Here is a 26,435-nt window from a genome sequence, read left to right as displayed (position 1 = left end):
GTATGAGAAGAGGAAAACACAGCGGCTGTCTGAAGTGTTGGCCTGTATTGCTTTTCTCACGTTGTACAGTTTTTCAGTGGTAGCCGCATAGCTTGCTTCTGCGTTAGCTAGTGGTTAGCGATAGCCGGGTTGAGCTAACTGTTAGCCAGTTAGCTGTTTAGCTACGACGTTAGCTGCTCGTTTTCGCTCGGCTGGGAACGTTAGCTTGATGCTATCAGTTAGCTTGTGCTACGACCATTGACATTAGCCGTGAGAATAGCAGGCCCTGGCACTCTGGCCTCGCGTTTAAATCTCGCACAGGGCCTCGCATTTCTCCCAGGCGGCCCTGGACGTGGGTATATACAGGACTGGCGAGGATGCAAAGCATGTTAGACTATTGGAACCGCTCAGTGGTGCAGTGCTGGGCAACCGCGGTCAAACGGCGTTTGGGCTTCGAAGTGCGCGCATCCTATTATTATGCAAAGTCTAGGTGATAAGTGCCTAGACTTTGCATAATAATAGGATACCGTTTGGCCTCCGCCCATATTACGACTGCACGAGAATAGTCTAACATGCTTTGCATCCTCGCCAGTCCTGTATAGACCCACGTCCAGGGCCGCCTGGGAGAAATGCGAGGCCCTGTGCGAGATTTAAACGCGAGCCCCCCCCCCCCCTAAAAGATATATAAAAAAAAAAAAAAAGCAGCCCAGCACACACACATACACACAAAAGCAGAACAGAAAAGCCAATCTGTTTAGAATTTGGATCGGGGATAGGCTGATACCTCTCACCTCTGCAGGGTCTTAACACCTTTTCACAGCGCACACGCCGCTCTTGTGTGTGCACGCGTGCGTGTACAGTATGTGCATTTCTTGACGCAATGTAGTTCTATGGCAAACGGAGATAATTACATTCATACCATCTAGCAAGAATTAAACGTATTTACAAGTCGTATTAAGTTTAGCAAGTAAGAATACATATAACATCTCAAAGCACTCGAAAATGTAATTTTTCTATTTTTACCGATTTCTGAAAATAGGTAGGCTACTTTCTGAGCATTTGGGAGAAATTCGAAATCCTTTTGTTCTCCGCCCACGGGTGCAAACAGGACTTTCGACTCTCAAGGGTTAAGCTTAGAGTGACCCAACCTTGGTGGCAACTTCAACCTGCCTGACTCATCTCAGTCAGACACAGTGGTCTCCCTCCTACAATCCTTTGACCTGACTCCCACTGTCATGCCTCCCACCCACAAAGCAGGAAACTCCTTGGATCTCATATTTTCCCGTAACTCCAGCATCATTAACACCACGGTAACTCCCCTGCATGTATCTGACCATTCCTTCATATCCTTCTCACTAACTCTCATGCTTAACCGAAAGCCCTCCACCCAACTCAAACCGTCTCATTCAGACACAACCTGCCCTCCCTATCCCCCTCCACCCTCTCCTCTGACATACTATCCGCTCTACCTTTGAGTGACACCTTCTCTGCTCTCCCCCCAGAGACGGCAACCTCCACCCTCCTCTCAGCCCTCGCAAAAAAGTGGAGAACATCCGCAGCTCCTTCTCCCAACCCCCATCCATTCCAAATACTGAATCGAGAACCTCATCCTTCACTCTGTCATCTTTCTCTCCCATTACAGAAGAGACCCTGACATTGGTAACGTTGAACCGTCCAACTACATGCCAGCTGGATCAGTTACCCTCCCGACTCCTCCAGACCAGTGGTTCCCAAAGTCGGGGTCGCGACCCAAAGGTGGGCCGCGAGCAGCCACGGATGGGCCGCGAGATGATTAAAAAAAAAAATAAAAAAATATTTTTTATTTTTTATTTTTTTTATTTATTTTTTATTTTTTTTAAATTGTCAGGCCACTGAACTTAGAAGCAGGCCAGGACAGTGTTTCTAGTTGTATTCTAAAATTCTATTCTATTGTATTCTAAAATGTGACTATATGGTTTTATATTAACTTAATAAATAAACAAAAACGAAAAATCTACTTATTTCAACGAACATTTCAAACTAAATAACAGATTATGCACATAAAACGCTGAAAACAACCGAAGCAACAATAGTATTTTAATGAGGCTATTATTATTATCATTATTATTTTGCAACAAGTTAGCCCTCTCATAAATAGCACATATAAATGAATAACTAACTTGAACTAACTTAATAGGATTGAAGTGATATTTGGCTTAAAAAAAAAAAAAAAAAAAAGCCAGACGATGTGCATTGGGCCGCGGCTCTCTGACGCCTTATTTTCTGGGCCCCGGCCTGAAAAGTTTGGGAACCCCTGCTCCAGACCATAGCACCAGACTTCCTCCCATTCCTAACTGCAACTATCAACTTCTCCCTCAACTCAGGGGTGGTCCCCACCTCCCTAAAACAAGCCAGAGTCACACCGCTCATAAAAAAACCAACCATGAACCCCACCGCTATAGGCAACTATCGTCCTGTCTCTCTTCTCTCCTTCCTTTCTAAAACACTTGAACGTGCTGTATCCAACCAACTTACTGCTTAACGCTTACAGAATGACCTCCTACCTAGACCCTAATCAGTCAGGCTTAGAACCTTGGTGTTGTCCTCGTAGACTAGTTGAACTTCTCCGCTCACATCGCAGCGACAACCAAAACCTGCAGATTCCTCCTGAGCAACATCAGAACGATCGGCCCCTTCCTGACAAAAGAAGCCACCCAATACCTCGTCCAATCAACAGTCATCTCCTGCCTCAACTACTGCAATGCACTGCTTGCTGGCCTCCCGGCCACTTCCACCAGGCCTCTTCAACTCATTCAGAACGCAGCGGCCCGCCTGATCTCAAACCTACCGAAATCAGCCCACGTCACCCCACTTCTTAGGGACCTGCACTGGCTCCCCATTGCTGCACAAATCCGCTTCAAGGCCCTCGACCTGCCATACCGTGCGGCAAAGGGAACCGCTCCCGCCTACCTCCGGTCAATGGTCTCTAACTACCCACCCTCAAGACCCCTACGCTCTGCATCTTCTGGCCGTCTCAGACCCACTCCTATCCGAGCTCCGGGAGGGTCATCAAGGAGAAGCCGCATTTTCTCAGGCCTTGCCCCACAATGGTGGAATGAACTGCCCACCCCAGTTAGGACAGCCAAAACCCGTCCAATCTTTCGCCGTCGACTAAAGACGCACTTCTTCAACCATTATCTGAAATAATTGAATTCTTTTTAATATATAATAATAATCTAACCCTAACTAACCTTACTGTCATGCACTTGTCCTAATAAACTAAACTACGTAGCACTCAACACTTTGATGAACATTGTTACTCAGCTGATAGAGTTGTGCCCTTCCTGATGACTTGTCGTACAGAACTTGTAAGTCGCTTTGGATAAAAGCGACTGGTCTCTGATGACCTCAGAACTCTAGAAACAGTTAACAGACTGGTCTCTGATGACCTCAGAACTCTAGAAACAGTAACAGACTGGTCTTTGATTACCTCCAAACTCTAGTAGGAACAGTTAACAGACTACACTTCCCAGCTCACGCCAGCCCCTATCAATCATCTGACTTCTAGAGTGAACTTTCATCTGCCCTTTATTCATTTTGTACATGTGATCTCAAGAAGGTGCTGAATGAATTCAGTGTACATTTTTCATGTGTGGTCAATTTTAGCATCCCAGCTGGAGATGGAGCTCACCTGGGAGCTTATTGCACTTAAACATTCACCGTCAAAGATAAAAAAAAAGTTTAAAAGATTATTGATATTCTCCTTTGGTTCATTACAATTTACTCAAGCCTAGTAACAGACAATATTTCGGACACTGGGAATACATTCCCTGAGATCCATAGATGTCCCTAGATACTGGCTCCCCATTGCTGCACAAATCAGCTTCAAGGCCCTCGACCTGGCATACCGTGCGGCAAAGGGAACCACTCCCGCCTACCTCCGGTCAATGGTCTCTAACTACACACCCTCAAGACCCCTATGCTCTGCATCTTCTGGCCGTCTCAGATCCACTCCTATCCGAGCCCCGGGAGGGTCATCAAGGAGAAGCCGCCTTTTCTCAGGCCTTGCCCCACAATGGTGGAATGAACTGCCCACCCCAGTTAGGACAGCCGAAACCCGTCCAATCTTTCGCCGTCGACTAAAGACGCACTTCTTCAACCATTATCTGAAATAAAAACTTTTCTTTAATATATAATAATAATCTAACCCTAACTTTACTGTCATGCACTTGTCCTAATAAACTAAACTACACTGTAGCACTCAACACTTTGATGAACATTGTTACTCAGCTGATAGAGTTGTGCCCTTCCTGATGACTTGTCGTACAGAACTTGTAAGTCGCTTTGGATAAAAGCGTTAGCTAAATTACTAAATGCAACCTTTTTATACATGCCTTGTGTGTTTGATCCCTTTTTTATGCTTTTATGCCTTGTTTTTTAATTGCCTACGTTTTTAAAGTCTGTTTTTACCCTCTGAGATTTGGTTTCCAAATGTAAAGTGCACTACAAATCAAATGTATTATTATTATTATTATTATTATTATTATTATTATTATTATTATTATTATTATTATTATTATTATTATTATTATTATTATTATTATTATTATTATTATTATTATTATTATTATTATTATTATTATTATTATTATTATTATTATTATTATTATTATTATTATTATTATTATTATTATTATTATTATTATTATTATTATTATTATTATTATTATTATTATTATTATTATTATTATTATTATTATTATTATTATTATTATTATTATTATTATTATTATTATTATTATTATTATTATTATTATTATTATTATTATTATTATTATTATTATTATTATTATTATTATTATTATTATTATTATTATTATTATTATTATTATTATTATTATTATTATTATTATTATTATTATTATTATTATTATTATTATTATTATTATTATTATTATTATTATTATTATTATTATTATTATGTAAATGTAAATGTAAATGTAAATGTACATGTACATTAGCTTAGAGTGGAGCTCACCTGGGAGCTTAATGCACTTAAACATTCACCGTCAAAGATAACAAAATAAATAAAAAAGATGATTGATATTCTCCTTTGGTTCATTACAATTTACTCAAGCCTAGTAACAGACAATATTTCGGATACTGGGAATACATTCCCTGAGATCCATAGATGTCCCTAGATACCAAGAACATGGGCCATGTAGAAGTGGAGCAATCTTCCATTTACTTAGGTATGTATTTGTAGGCACATTTTCTGAAAATATGGCTAGGGCTTAAGAGGTTAAACCATTACCACACCTTTTCCTCCAACAGGGAGCGGGTTCCGCTCCGGTTTGTGCATTTAATTTTGGACCGTTCAGAGCACTTCCACCAAAGATAAGTTGGTTCTGAACACGAAAAGCCCCCTCCTACCTGTCTGACCTCCTCCAACAACACACCCAAGTGTTGTTTTTACTTGTTTTATATAATCCCACCACGTCTTTGGCTACCCAGAAAAGCACTATATAAGTCTGATGTATTTTATTATTACATTAGATAGTTAATTAGAAAATAGTAGGTAGTTCATTTTATATTTAGACCTACGTGTGGTTGATGGTGTGGAAGTCAGCTGAGAATCCAAACAGACTGCCGGCTGGTCCAGAGTACACCGTCACGTTCTCTACCTGTAGGTTCATACACACACAGCCTGCAAACACACACATATGCAACACACATACACACAATACACTCCTGGCTTCACCCATTTCACCTGTCTTGTCTGTCTGACCGACCAGAGTACTTAGTTGTCCTGTGTGTGAGGGTACAGCAGTTATGTATCTAATAGTTTGTGTGTGTGGGAGTGGTGGTAAAGATATCTCTCTGTACTTTATGACAGAGCAGAAAATAGTGTGTGTGGCAGACGTGAGTGTGTGTATAAGAGTCGTGCGGTTATGTGTGTATGTGTTCAGCTTCCTGTGCTCTGCCAAATGATGTAGTTGTCAGGGGAGACACGTCAATCAAACCAAATATGGTCGACAAGCTGTCCCTGTTTCCTGTTGATAAGAAATAGGACAGGAGAGATGAGGAAATGAGGGGAGAGAAGGATACGAGAGGAGAGAACTTATATTGTACATCGTTTTTAGTTTCGATAAGTGCTTACGTTTGATACGTTTTGATTGTTCTAATGCTGGCTTTGACAATGTAAACGTATGTTTCCCATGTCAATAAAGCCCCTTTGAAATTGAATTGAGGAGAGGGGAGAAGAGAAGAGAGGCGAAGAGAGAGGAGAAGATAGAAGAGAGGCTAACCCTAGATAGTAAGGCTCTAAACTGTTAAATACATCTCAATTAAATGTAGATGAATAAACTCTATTGCAATCCTCATTTCTATTTTCATCTACATCATTTCATTGAGCTAACACAACACAAGGATTCAGTGTCCTCTGATAACATCACAGGAGGAGGTATTCAAACTCATTAACTCTCAAACTAAATTAATGTGTGCAAAATTGTTCATGACGACGACGACTCAGCCCTGCTGGTCTCTGACAGGGACAAGTTGCAGGTTGAAAAAGCCCTCAGCTCTGAACTCGGCAGAATCTGCACCTGGCTCGCTGATAACAAACTATCATTACACCTGGGTAAAACAGAGTCCATTCTCTTTGGATCAAATAACAAACTCAGCAAGGCCAAAGGCTTCTCTGTTACAGTGGGTGACTATATTGTCACAAGGAAAGATGAAATACCTACCTGGGTTCCATGCTAGAGGCAAATCTTTCCTGTGACAAAATGGCAACGAATGTAATAAAAAAAGTCAACCAACGAACAAGATTCTTGTACCGGATTGTATCTTGAAGACTCTAACAGTCTAACAGGAGCACTCATTCAAGGGTACTACGACTATGCTTGCACCTCATGGTACCAAAGCACCTCAAAGGCCCTAAAAACAAGACTACAAACATCTCAAAACAAACTGGTCAGACTACTGCTTGAACTTACTCCTAAAACACACCTCACCCCTGTCCATTTTGACAACCTAGGATGGCTTAGAGTAGACGACAGAGTACAGACACTTGCAATGGGCCTGGTCTACAAGATACACTACACCACTAAGATACCCATGTACATGTCGACCCAAAGGTCAGTGAATTCCACGACCACAACACCAGAGGGAGTTCCACAAATCATGTTGAACCCAGATTCGGCTCAAACAAGGGACTAAACACGTTTAGCAATTATGGCACAACAATGTGGAACGCCCTACCCCACAGCCGTAAAATAATGTGAATCCCTACCCTCCTTCAAAACTGCTCTCAAAGAGCACCTACGGGTGGCTGCAATTCGAAACTGGCCCCGGTAAATGTCTACCCCCCCCACTCCCCCACCCAACCCACTCTAATGTACAGTTTCTTCCCCCTCGAATGTATATATTTTTTATGATCTCTTTATCTGAAACAGTACTGTATATCTGTATATCTTGTATGTCATAAATGTCTGGATGTAACAGTACTGTATATCTGTATGTCGTGTATGTCATGATGAATTGAAAATGGGGGACCCTGATGTAAACAAGACGAAAGTCTTTCTCTGGTCTGCATTCCCTTAACAATTGTTTGTATTGAGCTGTACTGTATTGTACCCATTCTGCAATCTGGTAATACAGTTTTCAATCAATCAATAAATTAGCCTTGGGATGTGTGTGAGAAATATGTGCAAAATAAATAAATTATAGTTTTTCAGTGATGTGCCTCTTTAAGAGTTTGAGCAAACTAGTACATGGGAAATTGTATGACATTTTCTGCAGCCCAGATATGCACTAGCAAGCTGAGACACTGTTGTCATTATTTATCTAGTCCAGCAGGGGGAACCAGAGACATACAGTAAATTATTTATTTAGTCCAACAGGGGGAGCCAGATACATACAGTGTATTGTTGATTTAATCCAGCAGGGGGAGCCAAATATATTCAGTGTATTGTTTATTTAATCCAGCAGGGGGATTTCGAGACATACAGCATATTGTTTATTTTGTCCAACTGGAGGAGCCAGAGACATGCAGACATAGTGGACACCATAGATGTGGCAAGTCTTCAAGCAGCAGCAGCAGTAGCAGCAGTGACTCCAAGAGGCTGTTCTCACAGAATCACAATCACCTTTATTCACCATATAGATAGCACACATATTTAGATCAACCAGAATATGAAGAACGTGGTTATCAGCACAGGGATATACAACACTGACATATTGACAACATGTCACAGACGCATATATACAGAGTAAAACATATAACAAAGACTAAAAAACACAGTGCAGTCCAACTGCTTTATAGATGAGGAAAGAGGACCAAGATCACCAGACAATAAACAAACAAAATGAATGGTTATTATATCTGAAATGAAGGAGAGAAAAAAAAAATGTCTTTATTTACTCTTTATTTTTTTAAATAAAGCGCTACGAGGGCCATTTCATGTATGCACGAGGAAGGATAATAATGTTACGTTATGCTTCTTCTTCATGTTGAACCCAGGTGGCAGAGTGAATATAGCTGAGACAGGAGTCGAACGTGGTGACGATAACAGTTTACTTAGACAGGAACAATACAGAACTCACAAACATAGGTAACATTGAACAATGATCGCGCACAGGAGGGCAGGACAGACAACACTATATACACAGACTAATTGACAAGACACTGATAGACACAGAGGGTAATTACAAACAAGACACAGGTGTGGTAGACAGAAACAATAGAACACAGAGTACACTGGGAAAACAATAACAAATAAACAACCAGACTAAAACATATTTACAAACCACAGACAGGGGAACACAAGACTAACAAAGTGGAGACAACAGACAATAAACATAATAAACATAACTGACAGTAAATAATAATAAGTTGGTGTGTGAGCTGATGCCAGATCTGCATCAGCCCACCGGTTGGCAATGTTATGTTCTGAGGGTTATTGATGGGGCGTTGTGAATGTCTGGGTCCTGGTCCCACAGGACCAGGACCGGGGGAAGTGTTACAGTACCCCGCCCTCGAAGGTCGACTCCCAGACGACCCAGCAGGCCCCCCGGGAACGGGGAGGGTGGGGGGGACGGAAGCCGCATCAGCGAAAAGGTGAGGGGGGAGGAGGGGGGCTCGAGGGACGGGGCTTGCGGGAACTGGATCGGGAGGAGGGGGCTGACGAGGAGGACTGGAACAGGGAAGGATGGAACAGGGAAGGATGACCTGGGGCTGGCGTCTCCACGGCGGCGAGACCCACCACCGAACCCCAAACCGGAGGCTCCCTGGCGGCAGGACGCGGTACAGGACCCCCCACCGGGGTTCCTCCGGCAGCGGAATCCGGCGTCGTCCTCCAGGTCTGCCATGGTGGTGGCTCGTCCTCTGGAACCTCCCAGGGCGGAGGAGACCTCGACCAGGCCGGCGAGGAAGACCTGCGTCCCTGGGAACCCCCTCCTCTGGGGCTGTGGCGTCGGGATCCGTGCCCCTTCCCCGACGCTCCCCTGCGGACCAGGCGACTCCCCACCCAGGAATCCAGCACAGGAGTGGCCGCGGCGCAATCACCCGATGTCATCGGCGCCGCTGGCCCAGCCACTGCGTCCCATGGTGCCAGATCCCGAGCGGTCGCCTGGGGGGAAGTGTTACAAATAATGATGATCTAGCGTTGATTTCAGGAAGATTCGATAATCAGCCGAAAAATTACAACGTGTTTTGTGTATTCCACTAAAGGGCTATTATTGCGTCTCTTTCTCTGGAATGACTAGAAATCACCAAAACTATACTTGTATTCAAAACGGTATAAATCGGAAATGTACAGATGAAAAAACAATCCGTTTTGTACATGTTGACTGCAAGCAACTCACTGATAATCGACGGGTGTATTAGACCCATAGCCATAATTTAAGATATATTTTAAGCACTCGCAAATCTCCCAGTGGCGTCCAATGAGTTAAGGAGACAACCACCACCACTAAACAAACATGACATAACATTAGTGCATGAGAGGATGCTATTTTCATTCTTCCATTATTAGTCCGGTCCAATTTTGTCTAAACTGTGGGGCTCTTTACTCCGTCAACCTATACAGAGACCACTTCAGCCAGCGTCGGTCGCGAGACTTGGCTTTCGTTCTCAGGAGGTAAGTCATTTTCTGTGTGTATTTCTTCCACTATTTCCTTCCATGCCTCCTTGTCTGGAGGGATCTCTTTGTGCCAGCTCCTTGTTATGGTCTTTTTTCCAGCGAGTAACATGATCTTGAACAGATAGAAGTCTTCTTTGTGAATGTTCTCCTCTGAGCAGTGGTGCAGTGGTCATGGGACGGGGTTGCACGCCGTTCCATCTGCTTTTTGAGCAGGAGCAGGCACATGCACGGATGTGCATGCGCATGCACACAAGAATGTCCACTCGACTCTGCGCCAAGTACCCACCTGGCTACTTTGCATAACAATAGCTCAGGTCGTCAGGTGTGTTCAAATACTACAGTTGGACCATTCACACAAATCCTTTGAATGAAATGTATTACATTCCATTCCTAGAGGCAATTCGGCTTCGTCTTTATTTGCGAGGGAACATGTACAGTACAGTATGCGCATGACGTCATTAAAACACAGTGCAACCCCTTATGAAATCACCACTGCCCCACTGCCTCTGAGAGCAGGCCCAGGTAGACTATCTGGAGTTCCATGGGAAATTCATAGCCTAGAATTTTATACATTACTTATTGACACACTTTTAATTTAATTTTTTTTATTTAACTTCTATTTAACCAGGAAGTCCCATTGATATACAAGATCTCTTTTGCAAGGGAGACCTGGCCAAGATGACAGCAATAACATTTGCAAAATATCAGACAGCAATAAAATGTGCGGTACATCACACTGTCTCCAGCAGGGATGTTGCTCACCTGTTTATTAAAAATTTGTGGTGTGATGAAAAATCTCATCACATTCTTCTAGCCGAATTCTCTCCATCCTCTAGAGCTGGTGGAAGTATGTTGCGTTTCACATATTGAATGCCAATCATCCTCTGATAAAATGATATGATAATGTATGATATACATTATATGAATCACAGTTATTATGGATTTGTAGATTTTTGTACATTGCAGATGCTATTTTCCCAGGGGTTTGTTTATATGCTGACACCATCAATCCTACCACCCCGTTACCTCCTGCTGAAATCTTGCTCTTAATTTCTGATTCATAGAAGTGCCGTAACGAAAGGTTATCCTATGTATGTTATATGAATACTGGCTGAGCGTCTCGCTCTTCGCCATAATGAGATATCTCTTATCTCCTAGCACCTACTGTGCTCACAAACAAACAATTGCACTCACATGCACGTGACCAGGCCACGCCCCCGCGTCCTACTATATGATGCCGGACATGGTCACACTCTACCTTCCTCAGAAAAAGTTTCCAACACTGAAAACCCAACCAAGGGACCTCAGGGCGCTAAGAGCGAGACGCTCAGCCAGTATTCATATAACTAGGTTATAGGATAACCTTTCCTTATATTATCATACTGGCCAATCACGTCTAGCTCTTCGCCATAATGAGATATGAGGCAGAGCAGATGCGTGGCCCAACAAGTGTACCCCCTGAGGGCCCGCAAGCCCTACTACCAGGGGGGAGGGGAGTCCCGTCCACCCGCCCGTCCTAGCGAAGGGGGGGGAGGCAGTCAACTCCACCAAAGTGCGAAAAAAAGGGAACCAGAAACCCCTAAAAGTGCACAGTACAGGCGGGACCACGTGTGACACATCACCCCATGGCACACCCCCACACACCCCTGCTAACCCACCGACAAGCGGGACGCAGGGGAGGTCCCAGACCTCAGAACCGCCTTGGAGACAGAACCCCCAGTCATGTTCATGAGGTCAAACTTAACGAAGGGACCCGGGGAGGACCAGGAGGCCGCAGCACAGATGTCCTCCACCGAGGCCCCCGTGCGCCCTGACACCTCCAGGGGGGACCTGTCCAGCCAACGTGTAGCAAAGGGCAATGCCCTCGCACAACCAATGTGACAGGCGCTGCATGGACAGTGCCTTACCAGCGCGAGGGCCACCGTAACAAACAAAAAGTTGATCGACAGCCCTGAGTCCGACTGAGGTAAACCCCCAAAGCACGGACAGGACACGACAGATGAAGGCTCGCCTCTAACCCACTAGCGAGAGGAGGCGGATGAAAACACCTGAATTGCAATATCCCTGGAGCGAAAAGAGCTCCGGATATTCTTTGGCACGAAGACTGGATTAGGCCTCAGAGTCGCACCGCTATTGGCACGAATAGACAGGCACTCAGGCCGCACCGAGAGAGCACACAGCTCAGCCACGCGCTTAGCGGAGGTGATGGCCATCAGGAACGCAGTCTTGAAAGACAGCTGCTCCAACGGCGCCTGCTCAAGAGGCTCAAACGGGGCCTCCGACAACCGGCCGAGGACCAGTTGGAGGTCCCAACTCGGAGATAGAGAACGTTCCACCGGCTTGAGACGCCGAGCGCCAAGCAGGAAACGTTTCACAAGAGGCTGGCTGAACAATGTAACGCCCTCAAAACCCACATGACAAGAGGATATAGCTGCAGCGTATACCCTCACTGTCGAGGCCGACAGTCTACCCAAAATAGACTGAAGGAAATAAAGGACAGCGTCCAGGGGGCAGGACACCGGGTCCCAGCCCCCCACCTTACACCACTCTTGAAAAGTATGCCACTTACCCGCGTAAACCACGATAGTGGAGGGAGTATGCGCATTTCGGATGGTGTTGACCACAGAAGGGTCAAGACCCATCCCCTCCAGACTCACCCCCTCAACAGCCAAACCATCAGTGGCTGTTCCAGAACAGGGAACAGCCACAGAGACCTGTGTGTTTGAGAGAGGGCCCGCGATGACCAAGGAACAGGCCACGGCGGGGCTACCAAGAGCTGGATCAGGACCGGGAACCACACAGCCGTGCCCCGGTCCGGCGCGATCAGGATCAAAGTCCTGCGCTCCCGACGTATCCGCTCCAACAGCTGAGCTATCAGATGTATGGGGGGGAACGCGTACAGAATCCCGGGCGGCCATGGATACATCGAGAAGGCATCCACCCCCAAGGGAGGATTGTCCCCCCGACTGACCGAGAACCATAAGGGCCACTGGTGAGACTGTCTGCTCGCAAACAGATCCACCGTGGCTTCCCCGAACCGGTCCCAGACTTGTCTGACTATGTCTGGACGTAGTCCCCATTCGTCGGAATGTGGACCGCCCGCGACATCACATCGGCGCCCACATTCTGCTTGCCAGGGATGTAGAGCGCCCTCAGGCTGTGCAGATTGAGAGACGCCCATAGCCAGAGCTCGACCCCCGCCGGGTGCAGACGGATGGAGCATACTCCACCCTGTCTGTTGATATACGACGCTGTCGCCGTGTTGTCCGTCCTGACGAACACGTGCTCGCCCACCACCAGGTGGCCGAGCCGCTTGAGGACCAGAAGGACCGCCTTCAATTCCAACACATTGATATGCAGTGCAGACCGGGTAGCATGGCACGTCCAGCTGCCCCCTACTGCGTTGGTCCGACACGCCCCCCCCCCATCCCGTGAGGGAGGCGTCGGTGAAGACCGTGACGTGTGATAGCCTGCTGCCCATGGAGATCCCGCTGGTGAGGGTACCAGTCCTCCCCCAGTGGTCGAGATCCCCCAGTATTGACATGGGAACCTTCAGTCGTTTCCACTTGCCTCTTACCAGGTCTATTTTCATACTGGAAAACCACCTCTGTATCCTCCTCATGAAGAGGAGGCCAAGAGGGACCACAGAGTGAGCAGATGCCATCATACCGAGTAGGCGCATCACGGACAGCGCCGTAACCGTCCTGCCAGGACGGAGCCCCCTGAGCGTGTCGAGAATAGCTACTCGCCGCCGCTCCGAGAGGGTTGCCCTCATGGGCCTTGAGCTTAGAACCAAGACCAAGTACTCCACCTGTTGACTGGGAAGAGGAGTACTCTTCTCCCAGTTCATAGCAAAACCCAGACTGGTGAGGAATTCCACCACCAGCCTGGTATGAGACCTGGCGACCTCCTCCGACCGGCTGAGGAGCAGAATGTCGTCGAGATAGAAAATAACTCGTATCCCAGGGGTGTCAAACTCATTTTCACAGAGGGCCACATCAGCATTATGGTATAGGGCCAAAGACCGTATAAATGTTAATGTAATGTAAAATAAATGTAGCTACACATTTACATATTGTTAAACATGGTGTTTCTGTATTTATTACTTATTCAAGTTATACATATTGCATATTCATTTGCATACATGTAAATATATATGTTAGCTTATGTTATTTTAACAAAAAAAAATTGTTTATCAGAACCCCATATTACTCCACCAATCAATGATCAAACCATTCAAGTAAATAACAAAGAAGAATATCATCAAATATAAGCTATGACATTAAGTTTGTTCAAAACCTTTTTGTCACAGTCAAGAGGGGCAGAACTAACAACTGTGAGCTGCAAAGAACACGTGGGACAGATATAGCAGATGTTACAAAAACAAATGGCTGCACACAACCTTGCAGAGGCCATACATCCAACTAATGGAAGATAGTTTAATTAACTTTAATTAACAGATTGCAGAATGGGTACAGTACAGTACAGCTCAATACACACAATTGTTAAGGGGATGCAGACCAGAGAAAGACTTTCGACTTGTTTACATCAGGGTCCCCCATTTTCAATTCGTAATGAAATTGCTAGTATGTGTCTGCATGAACACACAACTGTAACTGTACTAAAAAATAACAAAATAAGGGTTGTCTCAGTTCACAACTATATTGGTCAAGTTTTGGGTGGGACTTGTTTGCGTCCCTACAGCTTCTTATTCAATTGAGCGAGATGCTCGGTTATGTCACACAGCCAGTTTGCATCTGACAGTTCAGACAATATTTCTTCAACCCTTTGTTACCTATTCCGCCTGGATCTTCTTTGTATTTTGGGCTGTAAAATTGTCAAAGAATGTCTGAGGAGTAAGTGCTTTTGGCTTTTTTCCTTTGTTACCTCAGATGTTCAACATACATGTATGTGTAAGAATGTGTAATAACTAAGGCTGTCAAAGTTAAAGATTTATTAACGCATTAACCCACAATTATTTTAACACTGCTATTTTTTAACCCAATATTAATGTAAAAAAAAAAGAAAAAAAAATGTTTTATTTATTTATTTATTAATTCTTTTTTAGCTCTTGGGGGGCCACATCAAATGACGTGGCGAGCCGGATTTGGCCCGCGGGCCGTGAGTTTGACACCTATGACGTAGAGGCTCCAGCACGGTCTCTACGCACTTTGTGAAAGTGTGGGGGGCCAGAGAATAACCGAACGGCAGCCTCTGGTATTCGTACGCTACACCCTGAAAGAAGAAGCGAAGGAATTTCCTGTGAGGAGGGAAGATCGGGATGTGAAAGTACGCATCCTTCAGGTCTATGGAGGTGAACCAGTCTCCCACTCTGACGGAGCGTATCAGGTGTTTGACGGTCAACATCCTGAACCGCCTCGTCACAATCAGCCGATTGAACGCAGACAGATCCAGAATAGGTCTGACACCTCCCGATTTTTTGGGCACCAGAAAATACCGGGAGTAAACACCACACATCGCGTCCTCCCTTGGGACCACAACGATGGCTTGCTTCGCTAACAGAGATTGGATCTCGTCGGCCAGAGCTGTCACTGCTGCTGACCCTGACAACAAGGTCTGCACCAAACCTGAAAACGGAGGGTGGGGTCGCGCAAACTGCAACACAAGCCCCCACCTCAGCGTTCTCTCCGTCCACCTCGACATATGGCACTGCTGTAGCCATTATGTGATGATAATCCCAAAGCGCACCCGCCGCCACATGGCGCTGGTCCGCCAGGAACTGTAGATAGGCGGCCCGGTCCCACCCGCTGTGCGTTGCCAACCCTAGACCCGCCAACCGCTCGAGCAGGGTGTCTCGTGGAGTTGGGACATCGGACCCTGACACTACTAACGAGGCAATCGCACCCAAGGGGGGACCCCGACAGAAAGGGCCGGTTTGATACGGGGGAAGCTGACGTCACACTGGGTGACAAAAGCTCCCCCACTGAACACCTCCCCAGCATGGATCGCTGAGGAACTGTTCTACAGCTGGACATGCGAGGTGCGAGGACCCCACACTGCCCGATAGGGTGGGTTTCTACACACCGTAGCCCTGTAGTGATATTACTACCACCCAAATCACGCGTGCCTGCCTGACCACTGCCGGTCATCCGGCCATGGGAGGCACTAACGTGATACCCGGCCTGGCGAAGGCAGGGTTGGGGGAACCCACGCTGTGCCCCAAGAGGCCTTGAGCTCCCCCGCTGACAACTTTTGTTGTTGACAGACATAACACCAGGCTCACCAAACACAGGCGCAGAACGTGTGGCGTGGGAGCCGCTTGACAGCACAACATTCTCACGGACAGACCCAGGCCTAGCCATCAACTGGGTGTCAGCCCCTGTCCCCATGAGAAGCGAAACGTGGGGCCGCTTGCGCTTCATTGAAGGTGTTATGTACCATGAGCCTGATCACTCCTGTGTCACTGCCTGATCACTGCGGTGTCACTGGGCATGCAGGTGAGGGCTGCTAATTAGCTAATTAGTGCTGATTGGTTACCTGCTGGCAGCTTTAAAACCAGCCCTTGAGTCACAGATGCAGGTTCTGTGGTTAGAGGAGTGTGGGGTTAAACAGATAGTTATCACGTTCTTCTAGTCTTGTTTCTTTAGTTAGTATCAGTATTTCATGGTTAAAATAGTCTTTTGGGTTAAACACAGGGTTTTGGTGTCGGTTTTGCACATAGGTTGCGTGCCTTTGAGCCAGGGTCGTAACAGTTGGGCGCTCGTCCGGGATATTTACCCCTAGAAATTGTTTGGTGGTTTTATTTTTTGTTGCATGGTGTGTCATGGTGCTATGGTTTGGGTGGTGTTCGTTACATATTGTGTAACGTGGGGGCTTGAGCCGTTTCATCAAACAGGTGAGTATGCCTTATTTGTTTGTAATTTGATGTGACTACTTATGCTGTTAAAATATATAGTTTAGTGGGCACCACATGTAGATAGGGACATTATTTTCTGGTTGTTGGTTAGCTTCCTGTGCACCACATACTCCTGGGGCAGTCAGGGAAGTGATTAGCACCATCTACTTGTCTGGTACCATACCATGTACTGGACGGGTGGATGGTCAAATATGATCTTTGGCTGGTAGCAGGTGTGGTTGAAGATGGTTAGGTCTACAGGGCATTAGCTTAAGGGTAGGTAGATTAGGGGGCCAGAAAACACAGGTAGTGTGGTAGGGCCTGATTTAGTGTTTCTTAGGGTAGACATGTGGTGGGCCGGTTTTGACTACAGTTTAGATGTAGAAGCGTAAGTAGTCATATCAGGTTAGAAGGCGCACCTGTTTGAAATTGTTTGTTGTATTTATTTTGTTTGTTTTGAGTGTTTGGTTAGCATACCTGTTAGCACCTGACCTCCTGCGTATATGACACGTCTATTTATTTCAGGGTGGTTGTTTTTTATTAAATTTTTTGCAAATTAGAAAGGTGCGCTCAGTAGAGCACACATTTCCACCGCATCCCTTTATGGTTATTAGTATTGGCATTAGCATTCTTTATGGTTCTTCGTGGTTCTTCGTGGTTCTTCGTGGTTCTTCAGTGTTTCTTTAGTGGCTCTTTGGTGGTTCTTTAGGTAGATTGTGTGTGTGCTAGGGTGCTTTTGGCCGTTCTTTTGGTGACTCTAAGGTGGGCAGGGTGTGGTGCTGGTGCAGTAAAGATGGCTTCCATCAAGGACTTTGTTGATCACCCGTCTCATGACATGTTGGAGAGGTTTTCCAAGGAACAACTTCTAGAACTTGCTGTACACTACAGGGTAGAGCTTACTGCAAGTGAGAAACATTTGAAGCCAACTGCCTTGAGTGCTTTGAGGGTGTTACTCATTAGAGAGCAGGTGCTTGTGGCGAGGGTGGAGGAGCCTCCTTTGTCTGACGTGTCTCCGCTATTATCTGGTGCAGAGGGTGAGTGGAGGATTAGAGAGTTGGAGTTTAAGGAAAGACAGCTACTACAGGAGCGTGAGGAGAGGAGAGAGGAGCGTGAGCATGAGCGTGAGCATAAGGAGCGTGAGCTTAAGGAGAGGAGAGAGGAGCGTGAGCATGAGCATAAAGAGAGGAAAGAGGAGCGGGAGCTTAAGGAGAAACAAATGTTGCTGGAGCACGAGCGTGCGCAGAAGGAGCTTGAGTATAAGCATGCTGCCTTGCAGGCGGGTGCTCTGCATTCAGAGTCACGTTCCGGTTTTGATGTAGGCAGGAATATTAGGATGGTGCCTCCATTTTTTGAGAAAGAGGTGGAAAGATATTTTCCCCTTTTTGAACGGGTGGCAACCACATTGAAGTGGCCTGATACAGCCTGGACACTGCTGCTGCAATGTGTTCTTGTTGGTAGGGCACAAGAAGCTTATACTGCTCTGTCCCTTGAACAAAGCGCTGACTATGAGCTTGTTAAAGCTTCCATATTGAGGGCTTATGAGTTGGTCCCCGAGGCCTATCGTCAGCGTTTTAGAGGCTATCGCAGGTCGGAGGGACAGTCTTATGTTGAATTCGGAAAAGAGAAGGAGAACCTGTTTGACAGGTGGTGCACCTCTCAGAGAGCAGAGTCAAGGGAGCAGCTTAGGCAGTTGATCCTCCTAGAGGAATTTAAGAGATGTGTTCCTGATACCGTTTCCACACATCTAAATGAGCATAAGGTATTGCAGATAGGCGACGCTGCTGTCTTGGCTGATGAGTTTGTGTTGACACACAACTCTGTCTTTGTAGAGGAGGGCCGTGTTGAGTCCAGGGGTAGGCGTCCTTTTCAGGGGAGCCGGTTCCCGGCACCCGTGTCTGCTGGTCGGTTTACTTCGACTCCTAGGCAAGGTGGCTCTGCTAGTGCGTTTCCAGAGGGGGTTATCTGTTTTTACTGTAAGGAGCCTGGTCATATCATTGCTGGGTGCCCTGTGCTTAAGCAGAAGAATTTAAAAACTGTGGCTCTGGTAGAAATCATGGGCAGGACACCTATGCCGACATTAGAGGGTGGGGTGCGTTGTATCAAAGGTGCAGACAGGGAGCTAGAGGGCTCCTCAACGTTTATGATGGATGGATTTGTTTCCCTGGTTGGTGCATTAGTGTCAAAGCAGGCTATTACAATATGGAGAGATACAGGAGCTTTTCAGTCTCTCATTCTGGATGGGATTTTGCCATTTTCGGAAAATTCTTCATTGCACTCCGGTGCCATTGTTCAGGGTTTTGGAGGAGGCTTTGTGAATACCCCTTTGCATGAGGTCTCGCTAAACTCTCCCTTAGTATCAGGCAATGTTGTTGTAGGAGTGTGTTCTCACATTCCCATAAAGGGTGTGTCCTTCATTCTAGGGAACGATTTGGCCGGTGGCAAAGTGCTGGCTACTCCAGTTGTAATTCCCATCCCTGTAGTTTCTGAGGTTCCTGATGAGCTGGCACAGAAACATCCAGGAGTGTTTCCTGTGTGTGCTGTAACCCGCGCAATGTCAAAGGTCAAACGTGACACCCATGATGTTGTTAACTCAGATTGTGATATGACACTTAGTGACACGTTCTTTGTTGAGTTGAAAAGTGGCCCTGATGAGGGTTTTGGTAAGGTGATACCGTCTCATGAGCAGTTGGTACTAGAGCAAAACAAGGATGTCTCCTTGTCGTCCCTCTTTGAAGAGGCGGTTTTAGAGGATGCAATGACGTGCTCATGAGAAAGTGGACACCACCTAACCTGTCCAGTCTGGATGACTGGGGCAGTGTGTTTCAGATTGTTGTTCCAGCCGTGTATCGCCCTGATATACTGCATCTAGCACATGATCATGATCTTGCTGGCCACATGGGAGTCAGGAAGACTTATGATCGTGTGCTAAGACATTTTTGTTGGCCTGGTTTAAAGTCAGATGTGGCACAATATTGCCGCTCGTGCCATGTGTGTCAGGTTGTTGGTAAACCAAACCAGAAGATTCCTCAGGCTCCTCTGCAGCCTATTCCTGCTGTTGGGGAACCTTTTGAGCGGATCCTCATTGACTGTGTTGGTCCCCTCCCTCGAACTAAGACAGGTAACCAGTACCTTCTGACTATTATGTGTGCAGCGACCCGTTTCCCTGAAGCCATTCCTCTACGCCAGATCACAGCCCCAGCTATATCCAAAGCTCTGGTTAGGTTTTTTTCGACTTTTGGCCTACCAAAAGTTATTCAGTCAGATCAAGGGTCTAATTTCATGTCCTGTCTCTTTGCTCAGGTCCTCCAACAGTTGTCTATCCAGCATTGCCCTTCCTTTGCCTACCATCCAGAGTCCCAGGGGGCGCTGGAGAGATTCCACCAGACTATCAAAACAATGCTGCAGGCATATTGTACGGAGTTTGAAAAATACTGGGATGATGGGATCCCGTTGCTTCTGTTTGCTGCTAGGGAGGTAACCCAAGAGTCTCTTGGATTCAGCCCGGCTGAGCTGGTGTTCGGCCACACAGTGAGGGGTCCTTTGAAACTGCTGAAGGAAAAGTGGTTGGCTGACTCCTTCCTCTACTAATTTGCTGGACTATGTGTGTAACTTCAGGCTTAAGCTTAGTAGAGCATGTGAACTAGCGAAAGAGAACCTAAAGGTGGCCCAAGGAAAAATGAAGGTTTGGTATGATAAGCGGGCCCGACATAGGGTGTTCTCACCGGGAGGGTGTTGGTTCTCTCGCCTATTCTCGGTTCTGCATTACAGGCTAAATACAGTGGGCCATACTCCATTGAGCGCAAAGTTGGTGAGGTCGACTACTTGATTAAGACTCCCGACCGCAGGCGCAAGAGTAGATTATGTCACGTCAATATGTTGAAGGCGTACAATGATAGGGCTCAGATTGACCAGTCAGAGGTCAAGCCTGTGGCTGTTCTAACGATTTCTGCATCTCCTATTGTAGCCGACAGTTCCGTGTCGAGGGAGATTTCTCAGGGCAGGTTGCCAAATACCCAGATACTAGGTGACTTGGACTCACACCTGTCGTACTTGCCACTTCCTGAGCGTACGGATGTTGTGCGCCTACTTAGACAGCATATACGTTTGTTTGCTGATGTCCCTAGTCGTACTAATGTACTCGAGCATGACATTGATGTTGGTAGTGCAGGGCCAATTAAGCAACATGCCTACAGGGTGAATCCGGAAAAACGAAGGATCTTGAGTAAGGAAGTAGACTATATGGTGAGACATGGCATTGCGGAGCCCAGTTCTAGTGCATGGAGCTCCCCCTGCCTGCTTGTTGATAAGCCAGACTGCACTCATCGGTTCTGTACTGACTTCCGTAAAGTTAATGCAGTAACCAAGCCGGACTCGTACCCTCTTCCTCGGATGGATGACTGTATCGATCGGGTGGGTTCGGCAGCCTTTGTAAGTAAATTGGATTTGCTAAAGGGATACTGGCAGGTTCCGCTTACTCCGCGAGCACGTGAGATATCCGCTTTTGTCACACCAGAGAGTTTCTGCCAGTATACAGTGATGGCCTTTGGCATGCGGAACACCCCAGCGACGTTTCAGCGGCTAGTGAACAAGGTCCTGGCCGGGGTAGCGTTTTGTGAGGCATATCTGGATGACCTGGTTATCCACAGTTCCTCTTGGTCACAACATGTGGAGCATCTGGGGGAAGTGTTCAAGCAGTTGGGTGGTGCTAACTTGACAGTTAACCTTGCAAAATGTGAATTTGGACAGGCCACGGTTACCTACCTGGGTAATGTGGTTGGACGTGGGCATGTGTGCCCCATTGCAGCTAAGGTGGAGGCTATAGTGGGCTTCCCTGCTCCCATCACCAGGCGGGAGTTGAAGCGCTTCCTAGGTATGGCAGGGTACTATAGGAGTTTCTGTAGGAACTTTGCTTCTGTTGCTGCCCCTCTGACTAATCTGCTCTGTCCTAAGGTACCTTTCGTGTGGACTGAGACTTGTCAACAGTCTTTTGAGAGCATCAAGGGTATTCTGATTAGTGCTCCCGTTCTGTCAGCTCCTGATTTTCAGCTGCCGTTCAAGTTGACAGTGGATGCTAGTGACCTCGGTGCTGGAGCCGTCCTCCTGCAGGAGGATGCATTAGAGGTGGAGCACCCAGTGTGCTACTTTTCTAAAGGTTTGACAGGCATCAACTGCACTACTCTACTATAGAGAAGGAGGCGCTCGCTTTGGTTCTTGCCTTGAACCATTTTGATGTTTACGTTGGGTCGTCCAGTTTACCCCTTGTTGTGTATACAGACCATAACCCTTTGGTTTTTCTTCACAGTATGGTGAACTCGAACCATCGTTTCAAGTTCAAGTTCTTTAATAGTTGTCATACAGAAGTACAGAATACTTTCATACAAAATGCTTCTTACTGTTACGCTCCAGAGACTGTGCTAGACAAGATAGTATCAAATAACATAATATAGCATGTAATTTAGAAGAAGAAAAATGAGGTCACGGTGTTCGGTATAGACATATGTACAATGTTCTGAGTTACCATATAATATACAATACTATGCAGTGTACTAATGTACAGTACTATCTAGTGCAAAGCAGAAATGGGATGAGGTACAATTTTAGGTACAATTTACAGTAAGGTGTACGAGTTGTAGTGCAATCCTTCATCAATAAATATAAAGTGTGGGGAGTGGGTGCTACAGTGTTTTTGTTTAAAGTGGGTGTGTGCTATAAAGTGTGTGGAGTGGGTGCTACAGTGTGTTTGTTTAAAGTGAGTGTGTGCGTGTGGATGTGTGTGCTATGTGCGTTTGGTGGTTGTTGTTGTGTAGTGTTCATTCATTGTTCGTTTAGCAGCCTGATGGCCTGGGGATAGAAGCTTCTTCTGAGTCTTTCTGTGCTCGCCTTGAGACTCCGGTATCGCTTGCCTGACCGCAGCAGTTCAAAGAGGCAGTTGTTCGGGTGACTAGAGTCTTTAATGATTCTCTTAGCCTTGCCCGTGCAACGCTTGTTGTAAATGTTCTGGAGGGTGGGGAGCCCCCCTCCAATTGTGCGTTCGGCTGAACGTGTCACTCTTTGTAGTCTGCTTCGGTCTTGTGCAGTGCTATTCCCAAACCAGGAGGTGATGTTGCCGGTCAAGATGCTCTCTATTGTACATGAGTAGAAGTTCTTAAGGATCTTCTGACTGACTTGGAACTTCCTTAGGCGCCTGAGGAAGTAGAGGCGTTGTCGTGCCTTCTTCACAACACTGTCAATGTGTGTGGTCCATGTCAAGTCCTCGGATATGTAGGCTCCGAGGTACTTAAAGCTGTTGACTCTCTCAACCGGTGCCCCGTCGATGCTGAGGGGGCTGTAGTCCTTGACCCCCGACCTCCTGAAGTCCACAATCATCTCCTTTGTTTTGCTGACGTTCAGGGAGAGGCTGTTTTCCTGGCACCATCCCGCCAGGACCTTGACCTCTTCCAGGTAGGCCCTCTCGTCGTTGGCAGAGATCAGGCCCACCACCACTGTGTCGTCAGCAAATTTGATGATTGTATTGCTACTCCGCTGAGCCACACAGTCGTGTGTGTACAGGGAGTAGAGGAGGGGACTCAGAACACAGCCCTGGGGGGCCCCTATGTTGAGGGTGATGGATGAGGAGGTGCAGTTGCCTGCTCTCACCACCTGGGGTCTGCCAGTCAGGAAGTCCAAGACCCACTGGCAGAGGTCATAGCCCAAGCCCAGGTCCCTGAGCTTGGCTATGAGTATGGAGGGGACTATGGTATTGAATGCCGAGCTGTAGTCGATGAATAGCATTCTCACATAGTTCCCCTGCCTCTTGTCCAGGTGTGATGCTGCTGTGTGCAGTACATGGGCTATGGCGTCCTCCTATGATGCTATGGAGTTTGTTCCTCCAAGCGTATAACTTGGATATTCGCCACATTCGTGGGAGGGACAACGTGCTGGCAGACTCCCTCTCACGGTCATAGTACCGGTGATTGTGGTGCACGTTATCGTTGTTGTGGTAGTGGCCCTGACAACTAGTGGGTCACAGTAGTTTTTTTTGTTTTTTTGTTTATGGGTTGATGTATAGTGGTTGCCTCTTGGGCAACCAGTTTGGTGGGGGAGGTGTTATGTACCATGAGCCTGATCACTCCTGTGTCACTGCCTGATCACTGCGGTGTCACTGGGCATGCAGGTGAAGGCTGCTAATTAGCTAATTAGTGCTGATTGGTTACCTGCTGGCAGCTTTAAAACCAGCCCTTGAGTCACACATGCAGGTTCTGTGGTTAGAGGAGTGTGGGGTTAAACAGATAGTTATCACGTTGTTTTAGTCTTGTTTCTTTAGTTAGTATCAGTATTTCATGGTTAAAATAGTCTTTTGGGTTAAACACTGGGTTTTGGTGTCGGTTTTGCACATAGGTTGCGTGCCTTTGAGCCAGGGTCGTAACAGTAGGCATGCGGCCCGCAACCAAAGGAAACAAATCAGAGCCCTTATCCCGCTGGTGTTGGGGGGGGGAGTGACCGGAGAGCGAGCTAGACACAGCTAGACGGCGACGTTTTTTTAGGGCGTGCTCATCTAATGTAGCCGATCCCTCGGCCGCCAAGGCTGTCGGCCTTGCGATCACCTGCAAAGGATCGATGCTACCTGGCTCTCAAGCCAGGGCACACCTGCCTTGCGCCCTGTTGTCAGCCCATTCACCCATAAAAGGGGTAAATAAGCCTCAGCAAAACCCCTCACATTAGATACCGATTGACCTTCAGCAATGAACGGGTTAAGAGGAGGGAAGAGAGGTGACAGCCCACGGCAGGGAACAAAGGAACAGTGACCCAGCATCGTAGCATTAGCATTAGCCGCGCGCTCCAGGATAGCTGGGAAAACATCCAACTCAGAGTCATGACGACAAAGTTTACCCAGATATCCTGCCCCTTGCGCCAATACATAACTCTGTTGTCTCACGGGACAACAAGCAGTATCACAAACGCTAGCATTGATGCCTGGCAGCGCAGGCCCTACCTGTGCGCGACCTAGCCTGACAGCTAGCCGCCGCGCGACGTCCCTCGATCCGCTGTCACGAGACGAGGAAACCCCAGGCCAGGCCCGATGCGCTGTTAGGATGTGCCGAGAAGATTCCAGGGGCTGGTGAATCTCCGGCGAAACCCCAATATTGTGTAATTTCTCTCTGCATTTCATAAGAACTAGTTCATGGAGTGCACTGCAGCGTCCATGTTGGAAACAAAAAAAGAGGAAGGTAGAGTGTGACCATGTCCGGCGTCATATAGTAGGACGCGGGGGCGTGGCCTGGTCACGTGCATGTGAGTGCAATTGTTTGTTCGTGAGCACAGTAGGTGCTAGGAGATAAGAGATATCTCATTATGGCGAAGAGCGAGACGTGATTGGCCAGTATGATAATATAACTGTAAATATGTAAACAGATTGTCGTTTCCCAAATAAAATGTCCTCGTAAATTTCTCAAAGGACATGAAAATGTGATCTTCTATATGGCTGTTATACCCCTATCCTTCCATCTGTCAAATGTGTTATCTATAGTACTCCTGGGCCCTCATTTATCAACTTGACTTACGCACAGATATGTGCGTAACCCGTGCGTACGATCATTTCTAAGCAAAGTGTGTGATTCATCAATTTGAACTTGTGCTTGACTTTGTGCGTATATTTAAACACAGGTCGGACCATGCGTAGTTGGCGCCCGGTGGTAGAATATTTTTACAACGCGGAAATAAGCACTGACTGCGCTCCGCGTAACTCAACTCGTTATTATTTTGCGCATATATTGCAGAAATACGGGAACGTTTTGATTATATTTAAAAGGCTTTGCCATTGTTAAGCGTAATAAGTGGAACCCCGAAGCTGTAAGCAGAATACAAGTCATATGAACACCCACGATATAAACGCATTGCAACGAGAACAGACAGAGGTTATTTGTTGAGTGTATGTGTATACAAAACCCTTGCAATAAATGTGTCTTAAATGAATGAAAAGCATACATGCTCTGGACACAGAGCATATATCGTGTGGGTAATATCATGACTTGTATTCTGTGTCAAAGCCTAAATCAAAACGTCCCCGTATTTCTGCAATCTATGCGCAAAATAATAACGAGTTGAGTTCTAACAAAGAACGTATTACATGCTGGTAGGCTGATAGAGTAAACTATGATATGAATATGAATATGATATGATATAAAGGTATACTGGTCCGTCCGCGAGGATATCGAGGACTCGAGTTGGGGGACCCTGATGTAAACAAGACAAAAGTCTTTCTCTGGTCTGCATCCCCTTAACAATTGTGTGTATTGAGCCGTACTGTATTGTACCCATTCTGCAATCTGTTAAATAAAGTTTTCATTAATTCATTCATTCAGCCATTAAATGCAATTTGAGAATATAGGCTAAAGCGACGGCCTAGCCTATACATATTATTTAATGTTTTCATAAGCGTAAAGATACAACAGCTAGATTAATGATCAAGTTAGTTTACTGTATGCAGGCTTCGCAGG

General features: G+C 46.4%; 1 protein-coding gene across 1 annotated transcript in view; it reads right to left on the bottom strand.

The window, feature by feature from the left end:
- LOC311240544 (uncharacterized protein) overlaps nucleotides 1–26,435 on the bottom strand; it is a gene marked incomplete at its 5' end in the record, with an annotated part of 243,031 nt that overhangs the window by 181,767 nt on the left and 34,829 nt on the right. The window contains one exon of the mRNA XM_084329122.1: nucleotides 5,563–5,665. Within this exon, the coding sequence (XP_084185248.1) occupies nucleotides 5,563–5,665 (103 nt within the window). The remainder of the gene's footprint in view (nucleotides 1–5,562; nucleotides 5,666–26,435) is intronic.

Source organism: Notolepis coatsorum, assembly GCF_963971535.1.
Source record: "Notolepis coatsorum genome assembly, chromosome: 14".
Classification (NCBI taxonomy): domain Eukaryota; kingdom Metazoa; phylum Chordata; class Actinopteri; order Aulopiformes; family Paralepididae; genus Notolepis; species Notolepis coatsorum.
Note: the sequence above shows the minus strand (reverse complement) of the source record. Positions and strands in the feature narration are given on the sequence as shown.